This window comes from Lagopus leucura, unplaced genomic scaffold (assembly GCF_019238085.1).
Source record: "Lagopus leucura isolate 7727_CA_CO unplaced genomic scaffold, USGS_WTPT01 Super-Scaffold_1, whole genome shotgun sequence".
Lineage (NCBI taxonomy): Eukaryota > Metazoa > Chordata > Aves > Galliformes > Phasianidae > Lagopus > Lagopus leucura.
In genome coordinates this window covers 17,432,947-17,444,234 of record NW_024962250.1, presented here as the reverse complement: position 1 = coordinate 17,444,234, position 11,288 = coordinate 17,432,947, and the positions used below count along the sequence as shown (strand labels likewise).

General features: G+C 40.6%; 1 protein-coding gene across 9 annotated transcripts in view; it reads left to right on the top strand.

The window, feature by feature from the left end:
- The first annotated feature begins 2,258 nt into the window (after nucleotides 1-2,258).
- Nucleotides 2,259-11,288, top strand: part of HECTD1 (HECT domain E3 ubiquitin protein ligase 1) — a 57,161-nt gene continuing 48,131 nt past the window's right edge. For 4 of the 9 annotated variants that reach the window (XM_042890170.1, XM_042893752.1, XM_042893049.1 and 1 more), the window contains exons 1-2: nucleotides 2,259-2,386; nucleotides 4,479-4,812. In XM_042890170.1, the coding sequence (XP_042746104.1) occupies nucleotides 4,673-4,812 (140 nt within the window). In that variant the 5' untranslated portion in view covers nucleotides 2,259-2,386; nucleotides 4,479-4,672. The remainder of the gene's footprint in view (nucleotides 2,387-4,478; nucleotides 4,813-11,288) is intronic. The other 5 variants (XM_042891627.1, XM_042890920.1, XM_042889353.1 and 2 more) reach the window with 2 other exon arrangements.

Here is an 11,288-nt window from a genome sequence, read left to right as displayed (position 1 = left end):
TATTTGGAATGTCCAAACAGTACATGACACTGAAAGTGTAAATCAGAACTTGAATACATATAAAAAGTATATAATCTATGCAGCTGAAATTAGGTACTGAGCAGTTTGTTGTTTTTTGTTTGTTTGTTTTTTTTACTTTTTCAGATTTAATACAAAGGGAGGAGAAATCTTCTCACATGAAAGACAAAACATTAATTAATTCTTATATATTACAAATGAATCACAATGAAAAAAAAAATCCTAATCCATACCTAAAGCTGCAATGGACCTTCTTTAATATTATATATGTACATATATACACATATTATTTACACATATATATTATCTATACATATATACACAAACACATATATTTATATCACATGGGGAAATTAATGCAACAGGTTGTGCAAGTATTTTAGACATTTAGGAATGAAGATGTACAGCACTAAAAGCTATTGCCAGTATTTTTAAGCACCATACTCCCATTAAAAAGTATTTTAAACACATCATTTCTGTTCCTGCATGCCCAATATTGTTATTTTTGACTTTGCTCCATGGTTGGTCTCTAATTTGATAACCTCATCTTCTGCATGGATAACCATGTACCCACCACAAAGCAGGAAGCAGCCTGCAACAACAAGAGCTGTTTGATTTTAGTTCTCAGTAATTACAACTGAAAAATACCATTTGACTTTGGTCTTCAAGTGAAATTCATAACGTTGCTTTACTTGAAACCTGTCTTCTTCACAGTAAAAAGCAAACTATCATGCGACAGGAGTAGTAAGGTCATGTAACAGATGCAGTTCTCACAAGTTTGGCCTAATTCAGCTGCCACTTCTGTACCAGTGAAAGTGAAAGAAGATCAAGCTTCTAAATTTAAAGACTGCAGACTCAGTTGTCCCAGCGTCTCATGTCCTTAACTTTAAGCCTTTAAGTCTCATTCACCCCTGAAGGACGAGCATACATGAAGGAGACACTCCTAAACCTCATCAGGACTGGAACAAGTGGCAGTTAAGAGGCACAGTACAGGAAGATACTGAATTGTCTTAGTGAAACAGAAACAGGAACAAGGGAACTATTGTTTTCTATACTGAGGAAAAAAAAAAAAAAAAGTATTAAAGATAAAACTTTCTGGGGGTGTTTTTACAACACCAAACAACAAAAATGTCTGCTTTTGGCAAATTCTAACAGAGCATGCTTGTTACTGCCTTTTTGTTCAGTGTGTAGTTTGTCTAATTACAGGAAATATCTATGATGTAGGTAGGAATGACATACAATAATTTTATTTACTGTATTTATATTAATAGGCTTAAATTCCTTAGAAAAACCACACGTGAGCATACAGAGATGGAAATCGTTTTACATTTCCTTCGTACTTTTAGTCCTTCATTTGCGGCATGCTGCAGCTTGCTTCATTTTCTGGCAATATGCAAAATAACTGCACACCTTAGCACAGCAAGCAGCACAGGGAATTTTCTGAGAACTGCCAGCATCCAAACACTACAGCTGCAATACCTCAAACTCACTACAAGATAGGGGAAAGTCACAACTTATGCTCCTAAGGACCGTTACTGCTACACTTACACCCGTCATGCCTGCCACTCCTAATGGATGTGCTGCAAGGAGCAATGTAAGTTAATGAGGAGAAAAACAGAAAAAAAAAAAAAATGGCGCGAGTTGAATCATTCCGTAAGCGTAAAACGAAAATCCCTACGCAGGCCGACAGAGCGGCAGGGCCAGGCTCTCCGCGGCAGGCCGCACGGGCACGGCAGGTCCCCCAGCCTGCTCCTCGCCGCCGAAGGCAGCCGGGCCATGGGGAGGCCGAGACCAAGCCCAGGCCCAGCCCCAGGCACCGAGGCCGCACCCCGCCGAGGAGGTCGTGGCGCGGTAGGAAGCCGAGTGTGGGGCTTCCTCCAAGCGCGCGGAGCTCAGCCGAGGCCGGGCACGGCGTCACAGCGGAGAGAGGCCCCGCCAGTAGCCAAAAGGAAGCCGCAGGGCTCCAACCCTGCGTTCCGAGAGGCCGCCGGCCTCGAAGAGGCGCCGTAGCGCAGCCCAGAGGCGGCCGTGCCGGCGGAAAAGCAGGATGCTGACGCGGCCGTACGAGGCGGCGGGGGCCGTGCCTGCCTGCAGCCGCTTCCCCGCTTCAGCGCTTTAGGGGCGGCGGGAGGCGCGGGCCTCACTCACGGCGCCCCTAGCGGCAGTACGGCCGGCGCCGGCTCCTCCCCGCGGCCGCGGCGCGGCTCCCCCTCCTCCCACCAATCCCGTACCGGGCGGAGCGCCATGGATGCCGCTGGCCGCCGTCTGCTCCGGGGCTCGGGCCGTCACCGCCGCTTCGCCTCTTCCTCCGCCTTCCCGCGGCGCTGAGGAGAGGTCGGCTCTGGTGAAGGGGCTCCGCAAAGCCGAGGTGAGCGACGGGGGTGGGAGAGGCGCGGGGAAACCTTTATCGGCGTCTTTCGCGAGCCGCCGGGCCGGCTCACCCCGCGAGGCCTGCGGCTCGTCGAGAACTCGAGCGTCGTCTCCCGGCCCGGCGGTTCAGTGTCGGCGGGCCGGGGGGAGCGGGAGCCGAGGCCGAAGCCGCGGCCGAGAGGCGGTGAGTCCCATCCGGGCTTCCTGCGGGAGACCGCGGGGCGGTGCCGCCTGGAGCCCCTCGGGCCGCGCGGGGTGGCGCGAGGAGGCGGCGCGCGGGCCGCTGCTGAGCGGGAGGCCGCGAAAATCCCCTCGCTCTGGGCCGGGGCCGCTGGGGGTGCGCGCGGGCTCGGGCTGTCGTCGGGTGTGGGTGAGGGCCGCCGCGGCCCGGCCCCTTGGTGGGGCCGCCTTCCCGGGAGCCCAGCGCTGCCCCGCTTGCTGCTCGGCTCTTCGCTGCCGTCTGCCCCCGGCCCCGCCGAGTGCGCGGACGGCAGGTGCTGCTCTAGACTTAGCCCGCTCTCGTTGCCTCTCCTATGTGTCTCGTTTCTGCTGCCTTCACCCTTTCTTCCCTCCCTCCTTCCGTGCCCTAACGCCCTCAGCCCCCCGTTTGAGGTTAATCATTTAATCGCCTTAAGGAGACTGCTATAACTACAACGCGATCTCGGTTGTTATTTTATTTAGTCTAGAACAAGAAATACGGTCTGTAAAGTTCTCGGTATTGTCGGCAACTTTTTAAGTATAGAAAACGAATTTAGTAACACGAATTACTTTTTACAGTTTGCAATCCAGCAAGATTGGAGCAAAACCAAAATATTTGTAGCAGCAAGCAGTTCTTGAGTTATCTGTAATGTCTTTATGGCTTTAAATGGTAAAAAGTCTTATTTATTCTGCTTTATTTTTGTCTCATCTTGGGATTCTAAGTTGTTGTGAAGCAGTACTGCTGGTTGCTTGTCCTTTTCTCCGTGTAACACCAATATCTGGCTTTGTATATTCTTGTCTGCCCTTGGTGGAGTTATGTTTTAACTATTAACTCATTAGCAGCAAGTAAACAAGTCAGCAGACTTTGTCCGGGTCTGGCCTCTTCCTCCCTCCTCTCCCACACGTGTGAGGGCCCCGTCCAGTATTCTGTGCTTTCCCATGTGTTTGCTGAACTTACCCTGCTTTTTTTTCCTTTTTTCTTCTTAATAAGCTATTCTAAAAATCTTTCTATTGTATTTAGTTTGAAGTTGGTTCATAATCATGAATTTGTTCTAATTTTTATTAAACACTATGGTCGTGCTTGCTTACTGATCAGAAATACTTCCTAGCATTTTTAAGGGACTTTTTTTGGTCTTCAGCTTGCATGTACAACTGTGGCACTGGGCCAACAAATAATGTTGTTTTCCTTATAAGTATGTGAATTATTTTAATTATTCATTGTGCTTAAAAAAAATGTGACTTGTGTATGTTTTTTTAATTAAAAAAGAAACTTAAAAACAGAAGTGATCCTGAAATTATCTTTTTTTCTCCTTTGACTTAAAGAAGCTTCTTTTGATTACATTTCAGAGTTATTTTATTGGATGAAGCTGAATTTGTGAAGATTTTTCATCTTTAGTCGTTCATCTCAATTTGTTTTGGTGCTGTGTAATTTTCATTTAAAATATGGCTTTTGGTGTCTTTTTGTACTGGAATACTTGAGTGGAGAGAGAATCCATCTTCCAGACAGTTGGGTGGCTTATGAAAAAGATATATTAAAGGGAATGGAACAGACACAACAGCAGTGTTTGTCTTTGTCTTTGTATTAGCTCTGAGAACATACAAATAGTTAAGCATGATTTTTCTGTTTATATTTTAAATTTTGAGTTATTTATAACAGAAGGCTTTAAGTCTTGTTTGTCAACTGGATCCAGAGATTTGTTTCCAAGAAAGTGGAGCAAACATATTACAGTTGACTCATAAAGCTTGACAAAGAAAAAAAAAAAAAAGATTGCTGGTCAGATATTTGGAAGTTGTCTTCACGTCAGCCTGAAAATATGCTATATGTTTTAGAGGAGAGCAGATGTGAAATACTGTAAAGATAATTGTTGGTGTGTTTTTTTTTCTCTTTCCAGGTGAAAGCTGCAGGAGCCTGGGCCTGCTGAAGAGAGGGATTAATCACATTCAACTTCATCTGACTTGAACAATTAAAGGATATTTTTGGTACTTTTAAATTTAAGCAGAGGCGGCTTTTTTTCTTGTTGGTGGTTTTTTGTGAGGTTTTTTTTTTTGTTTGTTTGTTTTTTGTTTTTTGTTTTTTTGGTAAGCCATGGCAGATGTGGACCCAGACACATTGCTGGAGTGGCTGCAAATGGGTCAGGGAGATGAAAGGGATATGCAGCTAATAGCGCTGGAACAGCTATGCATGCTACTTCTGATGTCAGACAATGTGGATCGCTGTTTTGAAACGTAAGTAGTTTTGCCTTTCATTTATGGTGTGCTGTTTTCCTCTTTTGATAGCCCCATATAACCTTAAGCATTCATGGCATTCAACATTGTTGAAATTTAACATTCTAAACTTGAAAAACTTTCAATTTTGAAAATGGTCTTACAGTCCAAACCTGAGTATCTGTTATGAAGTGTCTGCTAATGTGTAAAGTACTGTTTTCTAATTACAAATGTAGTGCCATGTGAATGATTCACAGTGCCTGTTCTGACTCATGGTTTGACTGTTTAATTTAAATAAATGTATTCAGAGTTGCAAGGAGGAAGAATGTATTTTACCTAGCGCTGCTAGAGGAAAAAAACTTTTTATGAGTTACAACAATCATGATATATATAAAAGTATCCATGCAGTTGCAACACTTTTCTTAAGAGCTTTTTTGAGCTCTGCAGACCAAAACCACAGAGATTATCTACTTTTTACAGAAATACTTTGTCCTTTCTTTGAAGAAGGTTGGTCTTTGCGCTGCTCTGTTTCTTGTCTCATCTGTAAACCAAGTATCCAGTTCTTGTTCTCACTCCTTTCTTCTATTTGTCACAAAGTGCTGATGTAATCACTTCTGTTGCTGTGTTTTTGTTACACTACTTCCTGTGAGTAGTGTGGAAAGAGGAGGCAGTAAAAACAATTGGAGATTTTAGTATTTATTAACAGTGTTGTTACTTTTTTGTTTGGATTGGTTTTTTGTTTGTTTGTTTTAGAAATCTTTCCATCATCCTCCTGCATCTGCTCCATAGTCTGACATGTCTACTGAGATCTGTTGTGTTGGTTAGTTTTTTTTCTTCCCTGGTTCATATTTTGATCTTCTTGTTTCTCTCCTCCTTTCCATCTTTTTGTTCTCAGTCACACTTTCCTTTTTTTTAGAACCGTTTTTGAGAACCTTCATGATATGACTGGTATCTTTCACATTTACTTTGCTTCGTAGGTGTGTAGGTTTAGGAGCATTTAGTTGTTCTAGCCCTATAGAAGAGAACAGCTCTCAGACTGTTATAACTTCATAACTTTCACTTCATAACTGCTTTTATTTCAGAAAGTGTAAAATTTGTGCATTATACATAAAACAGGGATTTCTGATAGTTGCGGAGTGCTGATCAAAGTCTTGTATGCTGCTTTAGAACTTGAAATTGGCTGAGCTTGGCCTTCAAGCCTCGTGAGTGAAATTTAGGAATTGAAAGGGACAGTAGAGTGATGCATTGGACTTTGTACCTGTCCCTGAGGACAGTGCTATGCTTTCAGCTAATTTAGTGACTTGTTAATTTACCTCTATAGAAAAAAAAAAAAAAAAATTTGATAATTCAGAATGATTTTTGTTTTTTCGGTCAAATTCAAGCGAACTTTCCACTTGAACTATTTAATCTTGAACACAAATACAATTATGGGAATAAACGTTTGAACAGATATCTTCTGTATATTTGAAAATCAGGAAAAAAATGTCAGCTTTTAAAATATAAACTAGTAGTGGTGGGTTTTATATCTTTTTTTGGAGCCAACTTTCATTTCAAAATGAATGAATTCAGTAGTCTGAAGTGGGTTGGGGTTTTTTTTGTTTTTGTTTTTTGTTGTTTTTTTTTTTTTAGTATATGGAATGCAGTGCTTTAATGTCACGGTGCTATGGTTTTAAAGTTAATTCTAATCTATGACAGAAACAACATGGAAAATATCTTCTAGCATTGTTTGTTTGTTTTGAGTTTCATTAATAATTCTGCTGGTCTTCTAATTAGTTTGTTTTATGTCTTTTACTGTTGTAAACTTCCCTCAAACAGAAAACTGAAGAGAATAAAATGAGAGTTGGAAAGATGTTATCAGGGTGTGACTGCCAGTTTGTATGATTTTTACAGCAGAGTTTCAACTGCTCCTTCCAATTGGCACTGTTAGTGCACTGGTTGTGGTGGTTCTGTGGTGTTTGGTGTGCTAGCAGTTAATCACCTTTCAAAGGAAGGGCTACTGCCCCCATTTATCATCACTTGCCGCTGCTCATTACATGCACTAAGGAAGCTGGACAGTTTTCTGCTCTTATAGTGCATGAAAGCAGAGTATGGAGGTGGCTGATAACCGCTAAAGGTGGAACAGTGTGACTGCAAATGTAGGAGAAGTAGAGAGAAGTATACACTCTTCAGTGGAGAGCTTTTCATTAGGCTGTATCACAGCCTACATTTCAAGGTTACTCTCTTTATTTTGAGGCTCCTTGTAAGAAATTGAAAAGTATTTTTAAGATCTTTTCCAAATGGGTTCAAGAAGTCAACGTTGTCACATCCTGAAAGAGAGTAATGAAGATAATATCCAGGATTATTTTAAGGTTGCTATTCAGTAATGCTTTTAAAGAAGTAAGAGTAAAAGGGACTATCTGACAGCGCTATTGCCAAACACGTTTATCAGTAACTAGTTTTCAAAATGGTTTCAACATATGCATGATTTAGAATGTGGTATTCTAGATTACCAGATTCTGGTAATAAAAAAAACCAATCTCTAGACATTACTGTTTTCTGTTCTGTTAAACCAGGAAAGCGTTCCCGAACTTTTGTATGCCGTGCAGATGTTGTTTCAAGATCTTTAAACTGTTTATTGCTGTTCATGACACTGACTAACAGACTTCTAAGGAAATATTTCATCTGTTGAATTCAACAATCAAAAGGTGGAATTTAGAAATGGTTAATTTATTGGAGAATAAAGTAAAAGTTATTTCAGGCATCAGTGAGATGAGTGACTTCAATTATTTAGCACCAGGCCTCTTTGACTCATGAAATTATTTGCTTTTACAACATAAGAAAAAATTCATACTTCTACTGAAGTATATGTGGTGATTAAAAGCTGCATATGGTAAGGGCTGACAGAGTGAAACAGGCACATGAAAAATATCAACATGAACGCTGTGCCTTTTCCTTGAAAGCACAACGTTGTTTCCAGATAAATTTCTGCAGTCTTTTATGAGCCATTGTATACAGTTATCACTTAGCAGGAATAATCATAAACTGAAATAACTACAATAAATTTTAAAGAAAAAAATGATGGCTTCAGAACATTATACTGCAATATTGAAGAGAAGTAATAGAGCTGCTTTGCAAACGCTCTCAATGAAATGAGATGTATTTGATGTATTCTAAAATTAATAATTTGTGTGCAAAAATGGGGGATATTAAAACTAATCTTTCAGACCAGATCACAAAAATGAAAGTGGTCATAACTGCCTGATGCTGTATTTTGTGCAGTACTGTGGCAGTATCACAACGTGTGGGGTGTGCATCCTGTGTGAGATAACAGTACCAAATAATTGGCGTTTCTTTAGTTTTCCCTGGATTTATAAATTGCATCTAATTAAATTGCTTTTAGCATTACTCATGTGTTAGCGTTAAAATCAATTGGTGGCATATTCATCTTCTGGTGATAATGAATCACAGCCCCTATTAGTCATTTTGCATCAAGTATGTTTAACATTTCCACAGCAGCAGCAGCCAGTAGTGTGAGATGTGGAAACCCAATGAGTGACTAGAAGTGGTTTTGCAAAGTCATTGAATGTGGGAATAGCAAAACTCATTGTGATTAAGTGTTAGTCCCAAATGGTGGTTAAACAGTGTTGTATTGCATCAACAGGATGACCTGCAGAGACTATTAGTTACAGTCCCCCATTATTACTATAGGCCTTCTCCAAATAACATGTGGCAACTTTTCTTCTTCCCCTTTAGTTTCACTTTATTTTGGTGAAATAAAATGGAAATTCCTCAGACATAGGTTTTGTGATGCTGCTTTCTTTATCTGTAAGAGCAAGTACCTAGTGAGAAAGATGCTATTTTCTTAAATTGTAAAAAAAAACTTATAAAACAAGGCAGTAGTGTAACAATCAGTAAAGTCTGTGTGAAAGCTTTCCTATTGTGTGAACAGATACATAGGCCAATTAATGCATATGTGCAGGTGTGCAGAGGAGTGTTGAGCTTGGAAAGAGAAGATGTCTTCCGTTTTGGCTCCACCCTGAGTCACATCTGATTTGGTCAACAGGAGGTATCAGTAGTTATTAACTTATTTCACAGATATAAAAAAAAAATTGCAGAAAGGATTGGAATTAGGAGTTCTAACATGTAAAACAGAAATTCTTTCAGGTTTTGGGTGGTTTTTTGTGTTTTTTTTCTTTTTTTTTTTTTTTAAGATGAATATGTTAGTTTTAATTTACGTTATATGTTGTTTCAAGATCTTTAAACTGTTTATTGCTGTTCATGACACTGACTAACAGACTTCTAAGGAAATATTTCATCTGTTGAATTCAACAATCAAAAGGTGGAATACATTATACCTTGTTCTTTCATGAAGTGTTTATTCACTAGAGACAAGGTGCATTTCCGCCACGGATTTGTTAATGTGTAGTAACAAGTGTAAGATAAACTTCTTGTGGAAAAAGTCTCCTTTGGTATGACCTAGTGAGACTGTGGAGAAGTTCAGCTCCACATCAGCCTGATGGCTTATGAGTACAGACTCCTTTGTTTGTCTTGAACTTGCTTTAGGCTGCTTAACTTGTAACAACAAAAAAATTTGCTTGGTGTTGCATAGTGGAGAGAAAATAACAAAATGGGAGAGCAGCTCAGCACTGTGTGTGCTATTTTTGTTCAGTAAACAATTGTATAACCCCAGTAAGTCAAAATTAGATACAGACAGAAAAGCAATTTTTCTTGTAGGGAAAGGGATAAGAATTTGAAGTGCTATTTTTAAAGTTTGTTTTGGCTTTAGAAGTATCTTTGTAATTTAGACAATGGTAAAGTGCTCTTTCACAGACCTAACAGTCATGATAAAACTGACAGGCTGAGAGGGCAGCTCTACCCATATGAAGTTTGAAAAGTCATTCATGATGTATGTCCCTTACAGGTTTGCCAGATGTTTTTGGTGCTTGTTTATTTGTTTAGAGTTATGTCACTCCTGTATGCGGTTTGTGGGGTGGGGGGGGTTCCTTTTTTTTTGGGGGAGGGGGGGGGGATAAGTATTGCTGTCAACTATAGGCTGCCATTTTTTGTTGTTTTAAACCATGCCAAGCAAAAGGTCTTAGTGAATTATTGGTTTGGGCTGATGCAGCTATCTTGCTCAATAAATGAAATATTGTAAGCTTTACCGTGGCAACAATCATGGGATTCCCATTAACTTGTTGCCTTCTAACAAAGGCGGAGGATGTAGCAGCAGTGAAATGCCAGTGCTGCAATTCCTCATTGTGTGGATAGACTTCAGTGTAGTGGGATCTTCAGCATTCACAGGTATCCTTTCTGGGATGGGAAGTACAGAGATAGTAGGGGTGTGTGTTGTATTTTTCAGGGAGCTGTCATGTTACAGCACAATGTTTAGAGTTATTTCTGACTTTTAAGGCTATCTGTTTTTTGTTGGTGCTTGGTTTGAATTTTTCTTGTTTATTTTTGCAGTGGTAAAGATTTTTAACGCACTGACCTCTTTCTGGTTGCTCTTTGTAAAATGGGAATTATGGTCTTGTTGTCACGGGTGCTACGGAGATTAACTAGCCTTGTCTCATCATTTTGAGAACCTTCATGGTAACAAATGCCAGACAGGAATTCTAGGTCAGCTAAATACAACATCCTTTGTAATGTTGTACATCCCTTTATTTCTCTTGGATACCCCTGAATTGAGCATCCTGTTTGACAGAATCACTTCATGGAGGTAACACTCCCAAAAGGGCTGGCTGTTGTGGTCTGCCTGGGCGGTTGGTGCCCCTTTTCCTCGTGGACTGCAAGTCAGTCACATTGTTACTGTGAACATACTTGCATATATGAGGATATAGTCAGCTACTGATCTTATTCCTCCTCTCCAGCTCTTCAGTCTAGAAGCATTTTCCAACCCTGGCTTCATCCGTGCTGTTTACAGTAGTACACTTTTCTTACTGCTACCAGAATTTAGTCAGGTGTTTATAAAGCATTGTACATGAAGCACCATCTTAGGTATTTCTCTTCAGAGTTGCTTTCCAGGATGTGATTCCTCACTTTTTAGGTATGACTTGATATATTACCTAGACTAAGATCAGAAAACAAGTCATTTATGTGTTTGTTTTTTTTTTTTAAGTGTATTTTGTTTAAATGATCCTGTGCCTCTGAGTAGTCCAGACAGTGTGTGCAGACGATGTGCTGTTAGGACTGAGCACAAGTGCTGGCAGGCAGCTGAGCTTGGTTTTCTGCCATAAGTCACATGTCTGGGACCAGGAATCTGAAGCCAAAGGCTTTGTCAGGTGGTGAGGGCTCTGTGTCAACTGAATACAGCAGTCACTTGAATTGGCTAACGCACCGTAATGCTGGAAGCAGCAGTATTAACTGTTGGATTGGAGGAGTGAAGTGGCGTGGTTTCTTGTTTAAACTCAACAGTAGTCTTTAAACTACCAGTGTTGTTGCTGTTCTAGGCCAAGCTTTTGGATGTGCTTAAAATATGAAAAGTAGTTACAGAAATTAATTTACAGTGGCTGTTTTTTACT